This window comes from Papio anubis, chromosome 1 (assembly GCF_008728515.1).
Source record: "Papio anubis isolate 15944 chromosome 1, Panubis1.0, whole genome shotgun sequence".
NCBI lineage: Eukaryota > Metazoa > Chordata > Mammalia > Primates > Cercopithecidae > Papio > Papio anubis.
Window position 1 is genome coordinate 148,817,608 of NC_044976.1, and position 24,662 is coordinate 148,842,269.

General features: G+C 38.6%; 1 protein-coding gene across 8 annotated transcripts; it reads left to right on the top strand.

Moving 5' to 3' along the window:
* Positions 1-260: 260 nt before the first annotated feature.
* On the top strand, positions 261-24,090 carry ANGEL2 (angel homolog 2). 8 transcript variants are annotated; one of them, XM_003918800.5, is made up of 9 exons: positions 261-520; positions 2,691-3,016; positions 7,960-8,216; positions 9,205-9,274; positions 10,982-11,403; positions 15,556-15,682; positions 16,097-16,154; positions 19,171-19,334; positions 21,091-24,090. In XM_003918800.5, the coding sequence occupies exons 1-9, from the start codon at positions 462-464 to the stop codon at positions 21,240-21,242; spliced, it is 1,635 nt and encodes a 544-aa protein (XP_003918849.1). In that variant the 5' UTR covers positions 261-461; the 3' UTR covers positions 21,243-24,090. The 8 variants fall into 8 exon arrangements, with proteins under 8 accessions (XP_003918849.1, XP_003918851.1, XP_009197305.1 ...); XM_003918802.4 differs by lacking the exon at positions 2,691-3,016 and adding an exon at positions 4,966-5,216; XM_003918801.4 differs by lacking the exons at positions 261-520; positions 2,691-3,016 and adding exons at positions 621-967; positions 4,966-5,216.
* The last annotated feature ends 572 nt before the right edge of the window (positions 24,091-24,662 follow it).

Below are 24,662 nucleotides of genomic sequence, written 5' to 3' on the forward strand. Positions count from 1 at the left end.
TGGCCGAGGCAGGAGAATCGCTTGAATCCGGGAGGCGGAGGTTGCAATGAGCCGATATCATGCCATTGCACTACAATCTGGGCGACAAGAGCGAAACTCCATCTCAAAAAAAGAAAAAGAAAAGAAAGAAAGAAAGAAAAAAAAAAAATTATTTCATTCTGTTCCTTTAAGACGAAGGTCGGGTGTTTTGCCCTCTTCAGAAATGGTTGCTCGCGCTTCCCACGCTGTGCGCATGCTCTTTGAGCAGAATTCCGGGTTAAGGCATTCAGGGACTCTCACTGCGCAAGATGGAGAGTAGACCGGCCGGCGGCGAGACTGCACCTCCCAGCATGCCTTGCAGCCGGGACCGGAGTCGGTACTTAGAGTGATGGGGTTCCCTAGGTACTTTAGGCCACCGCATCGGTTATAGAGATTAAGGTGGAACCCGGGGCCTGGGAACTGGACGCACGCGGAGGGCGAAGATGGAAGCCTGGCGCTGCGTGAGGAAGGGCTACGGCCACTGTGTGGTGGGAAGAGGCCGGTCAGTAGGGCTGGGTACTTGGAGGGAGGAGAGAGGGGCGGGCGGCCTGAGGGCGCGGGCGGGCGTCCGGGACTAACCCGGGGCGGGGCGGGCTAGGGGAGGAAGGAAGAGGAAGAGGGTCTGGGTGATGGTGTATCCGGGACGAGCCTCCAGAGACCAAGAGGGATAGGTAAACCCGGCGCGCAGCCACCGGCACGCTGGGCCAACGAAGTCTGGGGTCTTGGCGCGGAGTTCCTGGGCCGCTGGCCAGGCTTGCGCCGGTGGCTTTGGATCCCTGGCCCGCTTCCCCCCACCCAGCCTCCAGAGCAGCGCTGGCCTGCTCCCCACACTCCGCAGCACCGAGCGTCGGCGGGGAGGCCGCCTCTCCGCAGTAGGTCTCGGCGGTCCTGAAACCCTGGAGGCGCGCGTGTGGCACACGCCCAGGAGGGGCTTGATATTTGTTGATGTGTTAGTGTCTCTCAAACTTTAGTCACTTGTATGTCATCCCTTACTGTTATAGCTAAGTTCTTGTTCCACGTGTTTTATTTACTAGATATTTTTCTTTAAATTGACTCAGTTTTTTAAAAAAGCACTTCAGTAGGTGCGGCCCACATTAGCTTCGCCCTAAGCAGTGTCAGCAGTCTTGGATTTGATGTGCGATTATGTTTTTTCCTAATAAACTAACAAATATTTAGATATTACAATTAAGTAATTTAACTGTGTACTCTATGAAACCGACTCGTGTACCACCCACCACGCTTTGGAAACACAGCATGTATTATTGCATAAGTGTTGGGGATTTGGTTTTAACTCCCATAGGCCTGGGACTTGATAGTAATTCAGTTCAACAATATTTCCTGAGTACCAGCTGTTTGCCAGGCACTGTGCTAGGCACTTGTGAAAAGAACAGAATTAAAATGAATAAGACGGTTCTGGCCCTGAAGGAGCTTAACATCTTAAGAGAAAAAAAAAGTCTGAATAAATAACTGCAAATATAGAGAATAACTGTTGTAGTACAAGTATTGTATTTCAATACAGTGGCTTATTAGGATAGAAAATGCGTGGACCATGTGCCCAAATTCCTATGGCTTTCAGAGTTATCACAAAGCAGTGTAAGATACCCATGTTTTATGCCTTTAAAGATTTACAATTAAGTTGATTTTAGAGAACAACTAGGGAATACTTAAACTGTAAAAATATATAATAAAAATTTAAATGCTGTTAAAACGAAAATAACAGCGTATAAAGTTAAATAACAGTAAATGCAACTTAAACACAATTCTCTTAGGGATGGGAGCGCACATTATTGATGCTGTGGTAGAAATGTGGCTGTTAAGAATTTTGGAGGAAAGAATAGAAGTCCTCAGAATCTTAACATTTTGCCAAAGTAGTGTAGTGAGAGGAACATGGTGCTTTATTAAGCTGAAATGTCTCCTGAGAGCCTGAGAGCAACATTATCTATTAAAAATGTTAGCGCCTCTTTGGAGATATTTTGGATGGTGGGTTAAATTGAAGCTGTTGGTTTGGAGTGTTGGTGCGTTCTTAATAAGTAATCCCCATCGTCTTTCATTTCCCCCAAGGAGAATCATGCTTAAAAAAGAATGGAAAAATAAATTATCCACCCGTTGATTAGTAAGAGAAGTAGTTTTGTGAATTTATGAAGTTGTGGATAGGCTTTTGTTTTCCTAGCTTATACAGGTGTTTGGAAAAATCTGCCCTTGGTATAAAAAACTGTTCAGAAACTTGTTATCACTCCACGTGGGAGGAGAGATTTACTTTGATTGTAGTGTGATAAGAGTTCCTTATTCGGTTTCAGTATAATATTTGTTGTGTATTTTATTTTCTCATTGAGTTTTTTAGGTGCTTGAAAGCTACTCTGAATATCATTTTGATAGTTGATTCATCTCTCAGTTGAACTATGTACGTTTTGAGGGATATGTGGTGTTTTGGGAGCCTGGGAGGCATGCTGTGTTAAGTATTCAGAATACCATGAATGGTTTTTTAGGATGAGAGTCTTGAGATATTGATGCTAATAGGTAAATCATGGGTGGTTTCCCCTTCATCCTTCACAGATTTAGAAGTCAGATTTTAAATATTAGATATTATCTTCCCTTGAGGAAATAGGCTTAGATTTTGTAAACTATAGCTGAACAAAAAGTGGTGCCTCAAGGAGTGTATTTATTTCTTTTAGATACCCCATGTTTCCCCATCACTCGAGGAGTCTGGGCAGAGACTGGACTACACCGTGGGAGAATCTACAAAGGTGTTGCTGGAACAGACATATTTCTAGTTGTATGAGGTGGCCTGGACATTACTATCAAGCTCCTTACCCATACTTCAGTAGTAGGCATTTTTCACTAAATTGGAGACCACCCTGTTTGTTTGAGTCTAGAACTCAGTTCCAGTACTGTAACTGGAGACCTGACAACCTGAGCCAGACATCTTTGATTCATCTCTCTAGTTACGTCATGAACGCTGAGGGAGATGAGCCTTCATCAAAACGAAGAAAACACCAAGGTAAAGGTGACGTTTATCTTGGTGTAGAAATAGATACAAGTGATAGACTAAATTGAAACTTTCATATCTAATCCTTTAAACCTCCTAAGGTTTTAGAGGTATTTGGTGTTGATTTTTAGCCAGTAGTTTTATGTTAGAAAAAAATGAATTCTTGGCCGGGCGCGGTGGCTCACGCCTGTAATCCCAGCACTTTGGAAGGCCGAGGCGGGCGGATCACAAGGTCAGGAGATCGAGACCACAGTGAAACCCCATCTCTACTAAAAATACAAAAAATTAGCCGGGCGTGGTGGCGGGCACCTGTAGTCCCAGCTACTCAGGAGGCTGAGGCAAGAGAATGGCGTGAACCCGGGAGGTGGAGCTTGCAGTGAGCTGAGATCGCGCCACTGCACTCCAGCCTGGGCTACAGAGCAAGACTCCGTCTCAAAAAAAAAGAAAAAAAAAGAAAAAAATGAATTCTTCCTTAAATGAAGTCTTTATTTTTATCTTCAACTAATTGTGTACTTCTGGCTGTAAAAATAGAAATGAGTCTACAGATAGAGTAAGATTGGCAAACAAAGGAGAAATAGATTACAAAAGTAAGTTTTATTTAAGCATAATTTTTAAATCCAATGTTTTTGAAACAAAAGCCCTTAGACTTCTTAGAAATTGATGGCTATAGGCTTAGAAGTCTAAAGAGCTAAAAAAATTTTAGTGTTTTCATTTTTAAGGCAACGTTTTTATGTAAGACAAAAGGACTCATAAATAGAAGCAACCATAAATGAAAGACATGGTGTTATAGGATAAGATTTTTGTTTATTAAATCTGTATATCTCAAATTGGGGTCCATAGATAAAATCTTGAGAGTTTGCCAGAAGTATTATCTTTTAGAAGGGGAACCACATCTTACTCCACTTTGAGAAACAGTTTTTAAAAATGTGTTAATTTACTTCTATTTTTTCATATTCTTTCTACTCTGAACAATTCACTAGACTCCTTCTCTGCTGCCAGTCTTGCCCCCACCACAACCCCATCTCCTGAAAGTATAAGTGAGAGGTCTAGGTAGAATTTGGATTTGGAATTGTCTTTCTTATTGAACCGTAATTTTCAGTGAGGATAATTCCTCTGAAGATATTTGAGAGAAGGCTGTGTCGGTGTTAATGTTTAGGGAACTGATATATAAGTTTGTCAAAGGAAGACATTCAAGGTGAGTCTCGTCTGGAAGTCAAAGCTAGAATTAGTGCTCTTCAGGTTCCCTCTGGTTTTGTTATCAGAAAGTAGTCTACAGGCTTCCGCTGGGTCCCAATCAACTTTGCTAAGCTAATATTCAAATAAATGTGTAACTTATTGCTATACGGTTACAAAGAACCTAGTCAGAAAAAACAAACACTTGTAGAAATTCTTAACTATCCAAAAGTGAAAATCTGTTTGTGTGTAGTACTTAACCACAGCATAGGGAGATAAACAAGAAATATTTGAATGAATGAAAGGTGTATTTAGAGGCATTAAAATTAGGTTTCTGAAAACAATCCTAAGATCTATACATCTAGGGCTGTATGATGATACCAGATTGCTTTTCACTCATATAATTTGTTCATCAGGTCAGCACACTCCTCTTTTGTTTAGCCTCTTATAAATCTGGGGTGCTTTCAGATGGAGCTGTGGCATAGCTACATAAGCATTGATTGAGGAACCACTCCCTGCTTTCCTTTCTGCCCCACTACTAATTATGTGAACTTGGACAGCTTACTTAACCTCTTTGCTCCTTGATTTTTTCATGTAAAATAATGCCTACTTGAAAGTCTGTTGAATGAAATGAGATACTGTATGTCAAAGTGCCTAACACACTGTTGGCTTCATAGTAGGTACTCAGAAAATTATGGTGTTGTTTTCCCTTAATGGATGGGGAATTACATTTACCTACTGATAAAGCTTGATTACAACCTGACTCTCTATATGTCCATTCTTCCTAGGTGTTGTGAATAAGGAAAATGCTCTTCGTTAAGCCATATTTGTGACTTCCGATATTTCACTAATACTTTTCAATCAAGAAAACAGCATTGCTAACTTGCCTATCACTTTAAAGTGGTATTTGAAGGATTTGTGTGATACAATTATGACTTTGTAATTAGGCACCCTAAAAACCCGATCAGGCCTATTGCTTACTTTCTTTGATTCATCTGTCTTCTCTGCTGTGATCACCTTGTTCCTCCTGATATGGAAGGTATATAAGCTTTTGTAGTGTGAATTTATGTTGTGAAGCATATGAAGGCCAGAGACTATCCACTCTATCAGTGGTTTTCAAATTGTCTTCCATGGAACCCTCACATTTGAACACATTTCTGTAAGTTTATTAAAAGCAAATGTGGTCAGTATAAAATGTGTGTTCACCCCATCATCCCAGCCCCAGTCCCAGCATGCCAGGGATTGGTGTTCCATGACATGAAAAGTAACGCAGAAGGGTTCTACAAGCTGTAGAAGTTTGAAAGCCACTGTATTAACCAGATAATCTAATGGTCCTGGTTGTTTACAAAATGGAATTGCAAAAAGAGTTGGTTACAAGCTTTAATGACCAGGACAATACAAATCTTAATGCATTTATATGCCATTACATGTACGTGTTTTATAAGGAAATATGAATGAGGTTTTTAGACCTTAATTTTCATATTTTAATATGGCAGTGACACCAGGGTAGTGCTCCATCTATGATGATAGCTTATATATTGTTTGCATGACTAGAACCCTTTCCATCTTGTATACGTAAGAAGACTTTGATTTGGCTAAAACCATCATAGACAGTCTCCAGTTTATGAATGAATTGTGTTCTACACATGATCAGTTTTTTTTTTTTTTTTTTTTTTTTTGAGAAGAAGTCTCACTCTGTTGCCCAGGCTGGAGTGCAATGACGCGATCTCGGCTCACTGCAAGCTTCACCTCCTGGGTTCACACTATTCTCCTGCCTCAGCTTCCCAAGTAGCTGGGACTACAGGTGCCTGCCACCACGCCCGGCTAAATTTTTGTACTTTTTTGGATACGGAGTTTCACCGTGTTAGCCAGGATGGTCTCGCTCTGCTGACCTTGTGATCTGCCCTCCTCGGCCTCCCAAAGTGCTGGGATTACAGGTGTGAGCCACCGTGCCCAGCCAATCAGTTCTGTTTTCCCTATAGAAGTTTTGTTACAAACCTGAGTGGCTCTGCAGAGCCTGTACAATTTGCCTTAGTTCTGAGCTATTGGGGGTAGGATTCCTATCTTCAGTGAATGATAGGGAATAGTTTCCTTTCCTGGGCATAGGATAGGCCCTAGGCAAAATTCTTCATAGTTGAAGACTTGTCTGGTTTTGTTTCTATCTTTTTTTTTTTTTTTTTTTTTGAGACGGAGTCTCACTCTTGTTGCCCAGGCTGGAGTGCAATTGTGTGATCTTGGCTCACTGCAACCTCTGCTTCCCGGGTTACAGCGATTCTCCCGTTTCAGCCTCCTGAGTAGCTGGGATTACAGGCGCAAGCCATCACACCCGGCTAATTTTTGTATTTTTAGTAGAGACAAGGTTTCGCCATGTTGGCCAGGCTGGTCTCGAACTCCTGACCTCAGGTGATCCACCAGCCTCAGCCTCCCAAAGTGCTGGGATTACAGGCGTGAGCCACTGTTCCCAGCCTAATCATACTTTAAAATGATTACTTCATTGGCGTTTTTACGTAGCATATCGATATTTTGATTGTAAATGTATTGTGCAGAAGATTTGCAAAAATATTTCACAGTCCTAACACTCAGAGATAACTACTCTTAAAAAAAATGGTGTATTTCCTTTTAGTCTTTCTTTCACCCTCTGTATAAGTGTATAGGATATTTTAACTTCAATTTAATTTTTGATTGGTGGAATTCTAGGCATTGTATTCCAGTGAAGTGAAAACCTTTGCAGGATAGAGGGAGATATTCTAGGACTGAAATTTTTTATATTATTTAATCATACTTAGAAGTCCATTTCCAAATCTGTTTTCCCATGTTCTTCCCATTTTTTGTTTTCTCTTTCTTTTGAGCTCATAAATTCTCTAAAAATTCTGTGTTTCTCTTCATGGTTTCCATGGCAATAAGAGCATCCTCTTTAATGATAGGATGTAGGAGGCAAGATCAAAGGTGAATACACAGACACGCATCACACACGTGGTTATTTCTAAGTCAGGGACTGCCTATGATTGCAAAGTCTCATTTTTTAAATTCTCTTTTCATCACTTTTGCAGAATGCATGATGTGTTTGCAGAATATGAACTGTGACACATTTCTGGTTGTTGCATGCTAGGTTTGTTGGTTAGCCATCATTTACTAGCATTCTGTAGCTATGTCATATTTAACTTTTTCTTTATTGTACATTTAAAAGATTTCTTTTGTTTATTTGGTTTGCATGTTCCACTTTAGTGTTTTAAACACTAAAACTTCTTCCATATATTGCCATCGTATATGCTTCTTTCATGTATACACTAGAATTCTGAACTAAGGGTTGCTACTGGAACTTAGTTAATCATTTGATGATCTTATCCCACTAATAGGGAATAAAATACAATGTAAAATCATCTTATTGAAAAGCCAACTTTGACATACAAATATGTTGTTATAGTTATAAAAGTGTCAATCACATCTGTGGCAGAGCCGCTTCTTAACTGTAGAGAAGTGAGAAACCACAACCTCCGTATAGTCTTAGCTTTATAAGCACGTATTCTCAGCCTCCAGAATGACTTGCAAGGTTATTTTAAACCTGTTTAAACCTGTTGGTCAGTCAGTATATTGTGTTACCACATTTTTACCAATTTGGTAACAGTTCTAATTATTCAGTGCTATATTGCCACTTCCTAGGGAAAAACATTCTATTCATTGCTTATAGGAATTTTTAAGAGGCTGAAAACTACATATATGTGGGAAACTGTATGGTCTGCTTTTGATTAATTCCTTATATTTGTGCAATATATTTTTAACAGGCGTGATAAAGCGGAATTGGGAATATATGTGTAGCCATGATAAAGAAAAAACGAAGATCCTAGGAGACAAAAATGTTGATCCCAAATGTGAAGACAGTGAGAACAAGTTTGACTTTTCAGTGATGTCCTATAATATACTTTCACAAGATTTACTGGAAGATAACTCTCACCTTTATAGACATTGCCGGCGGCCAGTATTACACTGGAGTTTTAGGTTTCCCAATATTCTGAAAGAAATTAAACATTTTGATGCAGACGTAAGTGCAAAATGTTATTGAAATTCTTCACATAAGAAAAAGTTGGGGCCGGGCACAGTGGCTCATGCCTGTAATCCCAGCACTTTGGGAGGCTGAGACTGGTGAATCACCTGAGGTCGGTAGTTCGAGACCAACCTGACCAACATGGAGAAACCCCGTCTCTACTAAAAAATACAAAATTAGCCAGGCTTGGTGGCGCATGCCTATAATCTGAGGCAGGAGAATCACTCGAACCCAGGAGGTGGAGGTTGCGGTGAGCTGACATTGCGCCATTGCACTCCAGCCTGGGCAACAAGAGTGAAACTCTGCCTCAAAAAAAAAAAAAGAAAAAGAAAAAGTTGGGTTACATGTTTCATTTGTGCATTTATGAACTAAATGGTTTTCTCTGTTTTGTTTGTGGGGTAAGAAAGGAATGTGTTTAAGAATAATGATGGAATAAGTCTTAATAAGGTATGACTTTCAGAGAGGCATTTGTTAGTGGTAGCTGGTGTGAATAATCATGTAACTTTTCAAAAAGGATCCAAAACGTTTTTAAGTATGGGTCAGTTTTGAGACAGAAATTGGCAGCATATTAAGTATTCAGTAAATATTAACTTTGATTTAAAGTTTCAGTAATTCATGCAAAAATGTCACCTACCTGATAGCATTCAAATAAATCAGCCTCTTAAGACCTGAAAGATAGTACCAATGAACATGTAAAACCCGAAAAAATATCCTGACGTGTAAGCTAAGAATATTTCCTTTTGAATATAATAATTTTGAGTACTAAGGGAGCTCCATGTGATTGAGGGCCAGAGTTTTGAGATTGATCAAAATTTGGAAACATTAATTTGGTAGATCTACAACAAGAAAAAAGGATGCCTTTTATTTCAATTATTATCAGGTGTGGAATTTTAGAAGCCAGCTTTTAGATATTTTAAGATAAAAGCACCAGGAAATTCATATTTGTATCTCTGTGTTCTAATTCAAGCTTTTTTTTTCTTCCAAGGTACTTTGTTTGCAAGAAGTTCAAGAAGATCATTATGGAGCAGAGATCAGGCCAAGTTTGGAATCACTGGGTACAGTGTAACTCTTTTTTTTTTTTTTTTTTTTTCCTTTTTTGAGACAGGGTCTCAGTCTGTCACCCAAGCTGGAGTGCAGTGGCACAACCATGGCTCATTACAGCCTCAACCTCCTGGGCTTAAGTAATCCTGTCATCTCAGCTTCCTGAGTAGATGGAACTAGAGATGTGTGCCACCATGCCTGGCTAATTATTTAATTTTTTTTATAGAGACAAGGCAATGTAACTTTTATCTTAGCCAAATTTACTTTTGAAAATTCATGTGTCATTAAGATATAACTTGCTAACAAAGATGTGTGGCATATTTTGGCTAAAAATCGTAATTTTAAAAAATTCTCAAAGAGTCAGGAAAAGGTTGAGGTACTCTCTGGAAACTTGTGTTGGAGTATAATTTTAATTCAAACAGAAAGATGTGTAAGAATCTCTTAGTAACTCCCTTTCCTAGGAGTTGTTCTGTCCACCTCTAGACCTATTAGATTCTGAGCTCCATGAGGTCAGGGACCATTTTGTCTCTTTCATCATTATAATACCAGTGCCTACCAGTGTCTACCTAATGGATAGATGCCAAAAACCTGTTTGATAAATAAACACTTCTAGAAACAAGTTATCTGTGGTCCCACATACTTGAGAAATGTGCCTGCTTTGCATTCATAAATTTAGCAAAATTTTTTTTTTTTTTTTTTTTTTTTTTTTGAGACAGATTCTTTCTCTGTTGCCCAGGCTGGAGTGTAGTGATGCAATTTTGGCTCACTGCAAGCTCCACCTCCCAGGTTGATGCCGTTCTCCTTCCTCAGCCTCCCTAGTCACTGGGACTGCAGGCGCCCGCCACCACGCCCAGCCAATTTTTTGTGTTTTTTTAGTAGAGACAGGGTTTCACCGTGTTAGCCAGGATGGCCTTGATCTCGTGACCTCGTGATCCGCCTGCCTTGGCCTCCCAAAGTGCTGGGATTATAGGCGTGCGCCACCGCGCCCGGCCTTCATTCAGCAATTTTTTTTTTGAGTGTCTACTATATACTATGCACTGTTCTAGGGAGTGAGGATATAGCACTGGGCAAAAAAGATGTAAAAAATTTCTCCCTCATCTGGAGTGTTCCTTCTAGTGGAGAAAGGCTAACCAAATAAATACGTAAATAGCATATTAAGTAATGATAGTTTTCTGGAGAAAAGCAGGAAAGTGGAATGCGAGAGGTTTCAGTTTTAAACAAAAGGATCAGACAAGGTGACATTTGAACAAATATTTGAAGGTGAAGGAATAAGCTATGCCTAGAACATTCTAGGCAACAGAAATAGCAAGGGAAAGGCCCTGAGGTTGGAGTGTGTTAAGGCAAGTGAGGAGGCCAGTGAGGTTGGAATGAAGTGAGGGGGAAGGAATTATAAGCAAAAAGATCAGGAATATAGGGTGGAGAGAGTGTGAGAATAGATTATTGAAGGGCTTTACTATTATTGCCATGACCAAGTTTTACTAGGATGGCAATGGGAGACTGATAAGTATTACATTAGCATATCAAGGGCTGAAGTCTGCATATAAAGAGGCCTGTTAGACCCAGTGTCAAACGTTTTTTATTCCAATGTTTATTGACATCCTACATTACTAATGTTTTGCAGAATACAGTTTGGTAAACATTGTTCAGAAGTATCAGGTGAGCTGTGTTTTGACAAATATATAAAAGCAGTCATTTGTTTTAAATTCATTTGTTTCTTATAGGTTATCACTGTGAATATAAGATGCGGACAGGAAGGAAACCTGATGGCTGCGCTATTTGCTTCAAACATTCCAAATTTTCACTCTTGTCAGTGAATCCAGTGGAATTCTTCCGCCCTGATATTTCTCTGTTGGACAGAGACAATGTTGGATTAGTTTTACTCTTGCAGCCCAAAATTGCATGTGCTGCCTCTCCTGCGATCTGTGTAGCAAATACCCATCTGTTGTATAATCCAAGGCGAGGTGATATTAAGCTGACCCAATTGGCAATGCTACTGGCAGAGATTTCCAGTGTTGCCCACCAGAAAGATGGCAGCTTCTGCCCTATTGTTATGTGTGGTGACTTTAATTCTGTTCCTGGTTCTCCACTATATAGTTTCATAAAGGAAGGAAAATTGAATTATGAAGGACTTCCCATAGGAAAGGTAAGTGCTTGCTCCATTGTTAGTAGGAAGTGGACATAGTTGCTCTGCTCATGATAATGTGAAGATACTCATTACATGGCTGTTTAAAAACCTTGGATGATCCAGTACCCTCACTTTATCAAACTGATTTTCCATGACTTCTTATTTGTTTTTTTTTTGAGATGGAGTCTCCCTCTGTCGCCCAGGCTGGAGGCTGGAGTGCAGTGTCATGATCTTAGCTCATGCTCAGTTCCGCCTCCCGGGTTCAGGTGATTCTCCTGCCTCAGCCTGCTGAGTAGCTGGGATTACAGGTGTGCGCCACCACACCTGGCTAATTTTTGTATTTTTAGTAGAGACAGGGTTTCAGCTTGTTGACCAGGCTGGTCTCGAACTCCTTACCTCATGATCCACCCGCTTCGGCCTCCCAAAGGGCTGGGATTACAAGCGTGAGCCACTGTGCCCAGCCACGTCTAATAAATAATTATTTTCATTTGGTTGATTTTCATCTCTTTCATCTGTCTGTGGCAACATACTGCTTGGAGGAATTAACAGGCAGCAAAAAAAAAAAAAAAGTATTGACAGACATGGATACTTCAGAATAAGTAACACAAGGTGGCAGGATAGAATTTGGAAAACTGGATGTGGGCAAAATAGTAATTCAGCATTTATTATATAAGTTTCCCTTGTATAATAATAAATATTTTCTTTAGCTTAGCACAATTTAGCTCATGTAATTATTTTTATTGTGCTTTCCTTTCGTTACTTTAGATCATTTGATCTTCAGTATATTTACCAAAATAAGCTCTCCACCACTAGAGTTTTCAGTGATAGTTTAAAATTATTTATTTATTTATTATTATTTTTTGAGATGGATGGAGTGTTGCTCTTTTGCCAGGCTGGAGTGCAAAGGTGTGATCTTGGCTCACTGCAACCTCCACCTCCCAGTTTCAAGCAATTCTGCTGCCTCAGCCTCCCGAGTAGCTGGGACTACAGGCGTACGCCACCACACCTGGCTAATTTTTTGTATTTTTAGTAGAGACGGGGTTTCACAGTGTTAGCCAGGATGGTCTCGAACTCCCAACCTCAGGTGATCTGGAGGTTCACCTCGGCCTCCCAAAGTGCTGGGATTACAGGCATGAGCCACCGTGCCCAGATAGTTTAAAATTTTATAAAAGTTAATCTCTGTTAGTACAAGTATACCTCATTTTATTGTGCTTTGCTTTATCGAGCTTCAACCATACTGCATTTTAGAAAATTGAAGTTTCGTAGCAACCCTGCCTTAAGCAGCTCTATCGGTGCCATTTTTCCAACAGCATGTGCTCAATTCCTGTCTCTGCCACATTTTGGTAACTCTTGCATTACTCAAACATTTTCATTATTATTACATCTGTTATGTTGATCCCAGATTAGTGATCTTCGATATTACTATTATAATGGTTTTGGGTGTTATGAACTGTACCCATATAAAATGATGAACTTAATCGATAAGTGTGTTTTGACTGGTCCACTAATCATCTCTCTCCCTCTACTTGGGCCTCTATATTCCCTGAAGCACAACAATATTGAAACTAGGCCAAGTAATAGCCCTGCAGCACTCTCTAAGTGTTCAAGTAAAAGGAAGACTCACATGTCTCACTTTGAATCAAAAGCTAGAAATGATTAAGCTTAGCAAGGAAGGCATTTTGAAAGCTGAGAGGCCAAAAGCTAGGCCTCTTGCACCAAACAACAAAGTTGTGAATGCAAAGGAAAAGTTCTTGAAGGAAATTAGAAGTGCTACTCCAGTGTATGAAGGCATAATAAGAAAACAAAACAGCCTTATTGCTGATATGGAGAAAGCTTGAGTGGTCTGGATAGAAGATCAAAGCAGCTACAGCATTCCCTTGAATCAAAGCCTAATCCTGAGCAAGGCACTAAGTCTCTTCAATTTTATGAAGGCTGAAAGAGATAAGGAGGCTGCAGAAAAGAAGTTGGAAGTTAACAGAGTTTAATTTGTGAGGTTTAAGGAATGAAGCCATCTCCATAACATAAAAGTACAGGTAAAGCAACAAGTGCTGCTGATGTAGAAGCTACAGTAGGTTATCCAGAAGATCTAGCTAAGATCGTTGATGAAGGTGGCTACACTAAATAATTGATTTTTTTTTTTTTTTTTTTTTTTGGAGACAGAGTCTCACACTATTGCCCAGGCTGGAATGCAGTGACACAATCTCAGTTCACTGCAACCTCCGCCTCTTGGGTTCAAGCAATTCTGCTTCAGCCTCCCAAGTAGCTGGGATTACAGGTGCATGCCTCCATGCCGGGCTAATTTTTTAATATTTTTTGGTAGAGATGGGGTTTCACCATGTTGCCCAGGCTGGTCTCGAACTCCTGGGCTCAAGCAGTCCTCCTGCCTCAGTCCCTCAAAGTGTTGGGATTACAGGTGTGAGCCACCGCACCCGGCCAACAATAGATTTTTAATGTGGATGAAACCACTTTCTGTTGCAAGAAGATGCCATGTAGGACTTTTCATAGCTAGAAAGAAGAAGTCAGTGCCTGGTTTCAAAGGACAGGCTGACTCTTTTGTTAGGAGCTAATGCAGCTTGTTATTTAAAGTCAGCGTTCGATGACCATTCTGAAAATCCTGGGGCACTTAAAAATTATGCTAAATCCACTCTACCTCTGCTCTATCAATGGAAAAACAAAGCTTGGGGATGACAGTGCATCTGTTTGTGGCATAGAATATTTTAAGCACACTGCCGAGACCACTAAGAAAAACAGATTCCTTTCCTAAAATTACTGTTCATTCACAAGGCACCTGGTCACCCAAGAGCTCTGATGAAGATGTACAAGGAAATGAGTGTTGTTTCATGCCTGCTAACACGGCATCCATTCTGCAGCCGGAATCAAGGAGTAATTTTGTATCTACGGGTCTCCTTATTTAAGAAATACATTTCATAGGCTATAGCTGCCATAGAAGTGATTTCTCTGATGGATCTGGGGAAAGTAAATTGAAAACCTGGAAAGGATTCAGCAGCCTAAATGCTATTCAGAACATTCGTGATTCATGGGAGGAGGTCAAAATATCACCATTAAAAGGAGTTTGGTAGAAGTTGATTCCAACCCTCATGAATGACTTTGAGGGGTTCAAGACTTCAGTGGAGGAAGTAACTGTAGATGTGGTGGAAGTAGCAAGAGAACTAGAATTACTAGAATTAGAAGTGGAGCCTGAAGAATTAACTGAATTGTTTCAATCTCATGATAAAACTTAAATAGATGAGGAGTTGCTTCTTATAGATGAGCAGAGTATTTTCTTGAGATGCAGTCTATTCCTGGTGAAGATGCTGTGAACATTGCTGAAATGACGACAAAGGATTTTAAATGTTACATAAATTTAGTTGATAAAACATTGGCAAGGTTTCCAATTTTGAAAAAAGTTCTACCATGGATAAAGTGCTGTCAAACAGCATCACGTGCTACAGAAAAATCTTTTATGAAAGGAAGCATCAATGGCTGCAGCAAATTTCATTGTTGTCTTATTTTTAAGAAATTGCCACAGCCAACTCCAACCTTAAGCAACCATCACCCTGATCAGCCAGCAGCCATTATTATCTAGGCAAGACCCTCCACCTGTAAAAAGATGATGACTCACTGAAGGCTCAGATGATTGTTAGGATATTTTAACAATAAAGTATTTTTAAATTAAGGTATGTATTTTCTTAGGCATAATGCTATTGCACACTTAATAAACTACAGTATAGTATAAACACAATTTATATGCACTGGGAAACTGAAAAAATTATGTGACTTGCTTTATTGAGATACTCACTTTATTGTGGTGGCCTGGAACCAAACCTGTGGTATCTCTGAGCATGCCTGTATTTGATACAATGGGAACTATATTGCTGGTAGTAAAAAAGGATGAGTAGTATTAGTCCAAAGTGATAGATCATTTGTATGTCCAAATTAAAGAAAAACATGTATGGGAAAAAGATTGTCATTTTTATGTAAATGATAAGTGTTTTCTGAATTGTATTTGAAGAAAAGAAGATTTTATAAGGCCAAAGAATCACTTAATATAATGAATAAAGGGTAATAATTTACCACTTTTGGATTACCTTTTATTTAAGACATAAACTTTTCAATTCATAAACTATTTAAAATATTTTCACTTAAGATACCTGTTGAAATTTTGTTTAGGTATCTGGCCAGGAACAGTCTTCACGGGGACAAAGAATTTTATCTATTCCAATTTGGCCCCCAAACCTAGGTATCTCACAGAACTGTGTGTATGAGGTACAGCAGGTACCAAAAGTAGAAAAGACAGGTAAGTGTTTGTAATACATTTTGGCAGTCTGCTGGGTAATCATGTTCCCTTTGAAGACATAAAACTTAAGTTTTTAAAAAGATAAAATCCCAGGGATGAATATTCATATATATAAATATATAGTTATTGATTCTTTTTCTTAAGACCTCTAAATTTACCTTTTTAAAGTTGAACTTCCAGAATTATCTGTGCATGATTTACTTGCATGTTGCTTTGGAATTGTTTGCATTTTTTTATTTTTCCGAATTCTGGAGGCCATCAAAATATATAGATTCCAGAATGAAACATGTAACTAGGCATCTTTCTAACCTAGATAAGTCTTAAATATTGTTTCTGGAGCAAGATGACGGTATTAAGGCAAGCTAGAACAAAACTATATTAATAAAATTAATATATTTTCCTCTATTCTTACAGACAGTGATCTGACACAAACACAACTGAAGCAAACAGAGGTCCTAGTGACTGCTGAAAAGTGAGTTCTGGAAAGTAAAAGGAGACATTTGCTAACTTTAGTTGAATAAAAAACTCATTTCTCAAAAATCACTTGGATAAAAAAATTAAGGTGATAATATTCCGTGCTGGTGAAGAGTGCAGGCCCTTAAGTCAAATAGGCCTGAGTTCCAGTCCTGACTCTGCTGTGTTTTAGCTGAATAATTTTAAGCAAGAAACTTAACATCTCTGAGGTTCAGTTTCTTTGTCTGTAGTTCGGGTTGTTGTGAGGATTAGATGAGACAAAGCATATAAAACACAATGTTTGAAACATAGTTAAGTGCCTAGGTAGTGTTAGGAAGGGAAACAGCTTGTTTGTGGACCTGGACCAGCTCAAGTACTCTTTGAAATTCACATACTTAAACAAAGGTCAAGATCACAGAAACATATCTCTCAGATATCAAGAGGATCTTTAGTTGTCTTTGATTTACTAAATCTCAAAACCGTCTATAAGAGAATTGATCCAAAAATGAATATTCCAGTTGAAAAGATGATCATTTAAATTTATCTCTTGAACTGTAGGAAAAGATTGTCAGAGGGGTAAAGATGCTGGGATTCTTCATTAAAGAAATAGGAATATTTGGGGCTATGGTTGAGAAATGGATACATGTTAATAAAACAGGACAGAGACTTAAATCTTGGGAAGATTCTTGAAATATCTTGCTTGTTTTATATTGTGGCTATTTTATAGGTTTTTGTTTTAACATTTAAATTTAGGAACAAATTCTCATTCATTTTATCTGCCTAAATCTTTATTTTGTATACCTTGTTTTGAGAAAATATTACTACATAAATAAGAACTAGTAAGAATGGAAGCAATTTTTTAAAAATTTTTTTAAATGAATATTTAAAAATTAATGATTAAACCTTTCAATAGAGTAAAAACTTCTTTGAATAAGATTAATAAGGAGGCTAATCTAACAAGTACTTAGTTTTGAGTAATCCTTAAATCTTTTTATAACAATATAGGATATGAAAAAAGATACTGGCTGGGCGTGTTGGCTTACGCCTGTAACCTCAACACTTTGGGAGGCCAGGTCAGGAGGATTGCTTGAGCCCAGCAGTTTGAGACCAGCCTGGGCAAGACAGTGAGACCCTGCCTCTATTTTAAAACAAAGAAAAAAATAAAACATTCTGGCCGGGCGCGGTGGCTCATACCTGTAATCCCAGCACTTTGGGAGGCTGAGACGGGTGGATCACGAGGTCAGGAGTTCAAGAGCAGTATGGCCAAGATGGTGAAACCCCATCTCCACTAAAAATACAAAAAATTAGCCGGGTGTGGTGGCAGGCACCTGTAATCCCAGGGAGGCTGAGGCAGAGAATTGCTTGAACCAGAGGGGTGGAGGTTGCAGTGAGCCAAGATCGCTCCACTGCATTCCAGCCTGGGCGACAAAGCAAGACTCCGTCTCAAAATAATAATAATAATATTAAAAAATAAAACAGATACTTTACTTGCCCTTGGTGTCTATCTAAAAATTAAAAGAAAAACAGAGGCCGCGCGCGGTGGCTCATACCTTTAATCCCAGCACTTTGGGAGGCCGAGGCAGGCGGATCATGAGGTCAGGAGATTGAGACCATCCGGGCTAACATGGTGAAACTGCATCTCTACTGAAAATACAAAAATTAGCTGGGCGTGGTGACGGGCGCCTGTAGTCCCAGCTACTCAGGAAGCTGAGGCAGGAGAATGGTGCGAACCTGGGAGGCGGAGGTTGCAGTGAGCTGAGATCACGTCACTGCACTCCAGCCTGGGTGACAGAGCAAGACTCTGTCTCATAAAAAAAAAAAAAAAAGATACTTTTTAGTATCTATATATAAATAGAGTGTTTATATGCATAGCTTATATCTGTAAACTGAAAAATTGATAGTAAAATAACAGTTTGCCGAAGACCTATTTTTATTTATTATTTTTATTTGAGAGTCAATCTCACTGTCATCCAGGCTAGAGTGCAGTGACATGATCTTGGCTCACTGCAGCCTCCACCTCCTGGGCTCAAGCAATTCTCCTACGTTAGTCTCCCAAGTAGCTGAGACCACAGGCATGGGCCACCATGTGCAGCTAATTTTCTTAGTTTTTTTTTTTCTTTTGTAGAGAGGAGGTCTCACTGTGTTGCCCAGGCTGGTCTCGAGCTCCTGAGCTCAAGCAGTCTTCCTGCCTTGGCTTCCCAAAGTGCTGGGATTACAGGTGTGAGCCACCATGCCCGGCCCTATTTGTGTTTAATATTATAAATCCTTAGACATAAAAAGTTGCTAAAACTTAGAGGGCATTTTTAAGGATTTACCTTTGTTCCTGACAGATGAACACTTTAAAAGCAAGGGAAACATCTTCATCTACATATTCTCAGCACCTGAGATAGTGCCTAGAACTTAGAAGGTGTTTGGTAAATGTTTGTTGGATAAGTTTTTTAAAATTTTATTTTCCTTCAAGGCGTAAAACATCTTTATGATTCATAAAGTATCACTAGAAAATTATCTTTAAACCTTTTACTCATAACATCACATGCATTATATTTGTGCATGGGAAAAATGTAGTAAACCATTAGAGAAGCTGTTTTAAGATGCAATACAAAATTATCTCATATGTCATAGCAAGAAAAATTAGAATATGGCCTCTCTGTCATCAGAAGTCTAGGGGATTCCAAATAGTGTTCCTGAAGACCCCCTTCATTCTCTTTCTTAAAAACACAATGAAACTTCTAAGTTATTTTAGAATACGTATTCTTTAGTAAATGGAGGCATTTACACATGTTATAAATAATGAACACATTAGTATGTTAATTATAGAGCTTTCTTTTAAGCCACATTTAGATGGCTTTATTGATGGGTTTTAGATATCACTGCATAAGTAAATTAATACTAAATTATGATATGGTCTATTTAAATAAAGCTTGTCTTAATGTCTGGTCTTAGTCTAGAAATTAAATGAAAAAGAACTTCAGATAGGAGGAATTCTTGAAGTTACAAAAAACTTGAATACTTAACACTTCTTCTTTTCTATTTAGATTATCTTCAAATTTACAGCACCATTTCAGCTTGTCATCTGTTTATTCACATTACTTTCCTGACACTGGAATTCCAGAAGTGACCACCTGTCATTCCCGAAGTGCCATAACTGTGGATTATATTTTCTACTCTGCAGAAAAGGAAGATGTTGCTGGGCACCCAGGTAAGGAATGCATGTAATCTTAAATTCTGCTAGAGAGCACAGTAGCTAAAACCTCAAGGTTAAAGTTAAGAAAGCTCTCTAAACATACAGTTGAAGTTCTAGATCTAGAAGGTAAAAATATTTTGAAATAGACAGATTGGTAATATCTTTGAATAAATCAGTTGATTACTTGCATATGAGGGAGGCAATAAAACACATTCAAGCAAATTATTACCCAAGAATTACATTATCAGTCCTACCCTCCAGTTCCAGTCAGCCTCTGAGTTACAGGTCTTTCATATTGCCCTTTCTTTTTACTTGCCATAAATTTACTGTTTTTCCTGTGACAGGAACTGAGTATGTTGTTAATGGTCATCATAGTTTTGTGCTTAAATTTTACGGAGGCATGCTGCCTTCATTGGAGGACCCTAGTTACACTGCCAGCAACACAGCTTATGCTGTCATGTTGACTCTGGAATATTGGATTTTTCTGAAGAGGAAATGTGTATATATATATATATATATATATATATATATATATATATATATATATACACTTTTTTTTTTTTTTTTTTTTTTTTTTTTTTGAGACAAAGTCTTACTCTGTTACCCAGGCTAGAGTGCAGTGGCGGGATTCTCAGCTCACTGCAGCCTCTGCCTCCTGGGTTTAAGTGACTTTCCCACCTCAGCTTCCCGAGTAGCTAAGACTACAGGTACGAGCCACCATGCCTGCCTAATTTTTGTAGAGACAGGGTTTCACCATGTTGCCCAGGCTGGTCTTGAACTCCTGGGTTCAAGCAACCCAGCCATCTCAGCCTCCCAAAGTGGTTTGGATTACGGGCATGAGCCTCCACATTCGGTCAGAAAAGTCTATATCATTACTAGGTGTTTTCAAAAAGTGAAGGTGATAAAAGTTTTCTTTGTGCGCCTCAATGAAAATCAGGTTTTAAACATTAGCCAAAGGATTTAAAGTGGAGAAGAAAATGCAGTTTAAGATTACTGGAAGTACAAAAATATCATTAAGAAAACTTTGGAATGTGGGCAGCTTTTTCTTTTCTGATTTTTTCATTTTTTTTCTCTTCCATTTTTTTTTTTAATGCTTCTTGTTCTTTACCCTTTTCCCCTGTTTGTTCCCCCCTCCTTTCTTCTGGGAATAACCTTATTAGTAACACTCAGGAGATGACTTACCCCTGCCACTAGATCTACTCTACAAAATATGCCTGCTGCTTTGAATTTATAGTAAGGTTTTCATAGTTGTCATGCTGCCAGAAGTTCACTAGGTGGCGGGAGAGTGTTACCAATCAGCATTTCAAATTTCTTAACGATAAGAGCCTGTCATCTTTTACTCTACTTCTGTGGCTGCTGACTCGGGACTAAGTTATACTAATTTATTCTCCATTCACCTTATAAACTTCTGCAGGGCTGTGGCCCGGTATCTCTGGCTTTATGCAACTACAGAATGGTTGCTGGATGAGTTTCTTATGTAGTTGTCAATCACAAATTACTCTTAACATTCTTAAGTATTTGATTTATATTTTCTTCTAAAGATTGCTTACAGTTACAGAGCTGGAAATAGAAACAATATCTCAAACTGCTGTGTGTTTGGTAATTACAATTAGGTTATAACTCAATATTAAGCTTAAATATTCTAAAAACTGTTTCATAGTTTTTAGTCTTCTGGAGGGGCCTCAAGTTCTATATGAAAAAGAAAAGACTTGTATGATTAATTTACAATAACTTGTTGACAGTTTTACTAAATATGTATGTGCTTCTTTAGGAGCTGAAGTTGCTTTGGTTGGTGGCTTGAAACTTCTAGCTAGACTGTCACTTCTTACAGAACAAGACTTATGGACTGTTAATGGACTTCCAAATGAAAATAACTCTTCAGATCATCTGCCTTTATTGGCAAAGTTCAGACTTGAGCTCTGACTTCTTTGATCACATACTAATTTTCTTTCCAATTTGTATTGTTTTTCAAAGAATGTAAAGTTCTTAAGTGTATGCATGTTGTTTATTTTTGCACTGTGGAGTTTCTGAGGAGGTTATGTTAGATGCTTTGAAACTCTGTATCAGAAGAAACAACTTTATAACAATTTTTTTAATAATGAAAAATATTTTTCTGACAAGTGAGATCTAAATACTCTTTATTGTAAAAGAGATGTAAAGGTTTTGTATTCTAAATCCTAGTGAAATTGACAGTGATTTTTAAATATAATGCATCTTCCTTTGTCTGCTTGTAAAAAATTTCATTTCATAAATTTTGGTGAGCTCTGTAGTGGATCCAAAATATCTTTGAGTTCTTGCAAACTATAAGCGGTTTCTTTCCAGAAGGCTTGATTTCATTAGGAGACCCCTCTATTGAGTTCTAAATAGTTTATCTTAGAAACCCTTGGGTCATTCACAGGTATCCAACCAGCCATTGTTTAGTTTGTTTTTGAAGGGGTTTGATAATGCTTTTTAAGTTGTACAGAATGCTTAATCCATCATATTACTGTCCTGAGCCATGTAATATGCCTGCATCGTGTTGGGGAAATGTTTGGGAAATGTAAGTCAGCATAACATGTAAAGCTCACTCTTTCACCCTGGAACAGACAAGGTGGGCTTAATAGAGGCAGAGACTGGGGATATACCTTTGTTTCCCTAGCATTTTTATTTATTTATTTTTAATTTATTATTATTATTTTTTTGAGATGGAGTTTCACTCTTGTTGTCCAGGCTGGAGTGCAATGGTGCGATCTCTGCTCACTGCAACCTCTGCCTCCTGGGCTCAAGCGATTCTCCTGCCTCAGCCTCCCGAGTAGCTGGGATTACAGGCATGCGCCACCACTCCCGGCTTATTTTGTATTTTTAGTAGAGACGGGGTTTCTCCATGTTGGTTAGGCTGGTCTCAAACTCCCGAGCTCAGGTGATCTGCCCAACTCAGCCTCTCAAAGTGCTGGGATTACAGGCGTGAACCACTGCAGCTGGCAGCATTTTTTAAAAATTCAGTTTTAAGATCTCTGGGTTAGGGGAGAGATTTTATTTTACTGAACCAGTTCTGTAGAAATTTATTTTATTAGGAAATTTGTCTTTGGAACAAAATGGCAGCTATAAAATTGTTTTTGTTATGCCTCAGAAATATGAGGAAGCCTGTAAAACTCTAGTGGGAAGATATTAACTTGGAGTCCTAATACTCTGTAAATAGTCATTAAACTGTTGGTTTTAGTGGTTTTGTTTCTAAAATGTTTTCTTTTACAGTGATGCACCAGTGTGAGATGGTGCTGACACTTTCTATGAAGTGGTTATGAGTAGGTTTAATAAATCCTATATACAAGTGTTTGAATTGATTTTAAAACATAAAAAGTGGAAATTTCCTTTTTTGTAGACAGTAGGAACAAGGAATTACATACATTTTTACTAAGTAGTAATTTTACACTGAATTATAAATGTTTTTACAGTGAGTTTTATTAATAGAATGCTTCACCTTAAATTGGAAAATAATGATAGTCTTGGACTAAGTCTTTGTACTAAAGCATTTGCTATAATTATTTTTAAAAAAACAGATGAAAACCTCAAAGGAGGCATGTGGATTATAAGATTTATCTAGTAAAAATTGTAATTGAATATGTTTAAATATTTAATTTCTCACTTTGGGGGGGTTTTTGTTTTTTAGACGGCATCTCACGCTGTCACCCAAGCTGGAGTGCAGTGGCGCGATCTTAGCTCACTGCAACCTCCGCCTCCTGGGCTCAAGCAATTCTCCTGCCTCAGCCTCCCCAGTAGCTGGGATTACAGGTGTGCACCACCACGACCAGCTAAGTTTTGTATTTTTAGTAGAGATGGAGTTTCGCCATGTTGGCCAGGCTGGTCTCGAACTCCTGACCTCAGGGGTGATCCACCTGCCTCAGGCTCCCAAAGTGCTGTGAGTACAGGCGTGAGCCACCACTCCTGGCCTTTGGGGGGATTTTAATTGCAGTATTAACTGTAGTTCCAAGATTTCCCACATTTTATAGTAGTAGTTTACAGAATATTATGTGCCCTAATTAGCAGATACAGACATCAAATTATAATGATAGTATAATTTGATAGTATAATAATCCCCTTTTTAGTATTGGGGAAAAGAAAAATGAAAATTCATTAGTTAATTACTGCCTTGTGTTGTGTGAATTTATTAACAAATAACATTATTACATATAGGTCATTGTTAACAAACGAACATCCCTGAAAACCTCTGTGAAAAGTTTTTATATCCTGATTAATATATTCTGGCCCATTTTTCATGTGCTTCACTTTGATAGAGTTAATCCATAAAATTGCTCCCTACTTTAGCTTATCAAATGAAGTATTATTTTGTGGACTGGAGGCCAGAAAGTCAATGTGAGCTTCTCACAGGTTTTTAAAGCTCCACTAAAAATAATTATCCACTTGTCTTTACTTTTGTTGACCAGAATAGTTGGTAACTCTGCCGGAGCCTCTACTTACCTGCCAAAAGCAATTAAATCTGGTTAATGCCTGAAACCAAATCTCTCAGTCTCAAGTGTTATACTATACAAGTTTTAAATGGAAAGGTAAACTGTGGAGTAATGAAATTTTGGTTTTACTGTACATTTTGCTATCAAGATAATATGCATGTTTGAAATCTTGTCTTTATTTGTAATTCAGTTACTGTCTGCTTTTAACCATTTGCTTTCCTAAAGAAAGTTTGAGATCCAGAGAGTTCAAGGGATTGGGGAAAGAGAGGCGTCAAGTCATTTGCACTTTGTACCTGTAAGTTATGTAATAAACTATTATACTCATACTTCTGTGCCTGAAGGTTTTGTGGTAGGTATACTGAGATGTATAAGCTGTCCTGTTACCTTTACTAAACTATTTCATTGCTCTTTTCAGCCATTTTTACTTAGGGTGGTGCTAAAAGATGAGTGAATTGAGATGTGTCAAAATAGAGTAATAGAGTAGTTTTTAATATAGAGTCTGCAGATTGTGAAAGAAGGGTGAAAGAATGATGAACAGGTTCACTAGAATAAGTATATAATACGATGACCAAAAAAAATCACACCATCTTACTTTTTTTTCTTTTTTTTTTTTTTTTTTTTTTTTGAGACTGAGTCTTGCACTGTTGCCCGGGCTGGAGTGTGTCGGCAGGATCTCAGCTCACTGCAACCTCCGCCTCCCAGGTTCAAGCGATTCTCCTGCTTCAGCCTCCCAAATACTTGGGATTACAGGTGCCCGCCACCATGCCTGGCTAATTTTTTGTATTTTTAGTAGAGACGGGGTTTCACCATGTTGGTCAGGCTGGTCTCGAACTCCTGACCTCAGGTGATTCACCCGCCTCAGCCTCCATAGTGCTGGCATTACAGGCTTGAGCCGCTG

Excerpts from the sequence above, each read along its gene's own strand:
- ANGEL2 (XM_003918800.5), top strand. The coding sequence starts at position 462 with ATGGAAGCCTGGCGCTGCGTGAGGAAGGGCTACGGCCACTGTGTGGTG. Across the intron at positions 3,017-7,959 it reads AAAACGAAGAAAACACCAAG|GCGTGATAAAGCGGAATTGG; the intron begins GTAAAGGTGACG and ends TATTTTTAACAG. Across the intron at positions 9,275-10,981 it reads GCCAAGTTTGGAATCACTGG|GTTATCACTGTGAATATAAG; the intron begins GTACAGTGTAAC and ends TGTTTCTTATAG.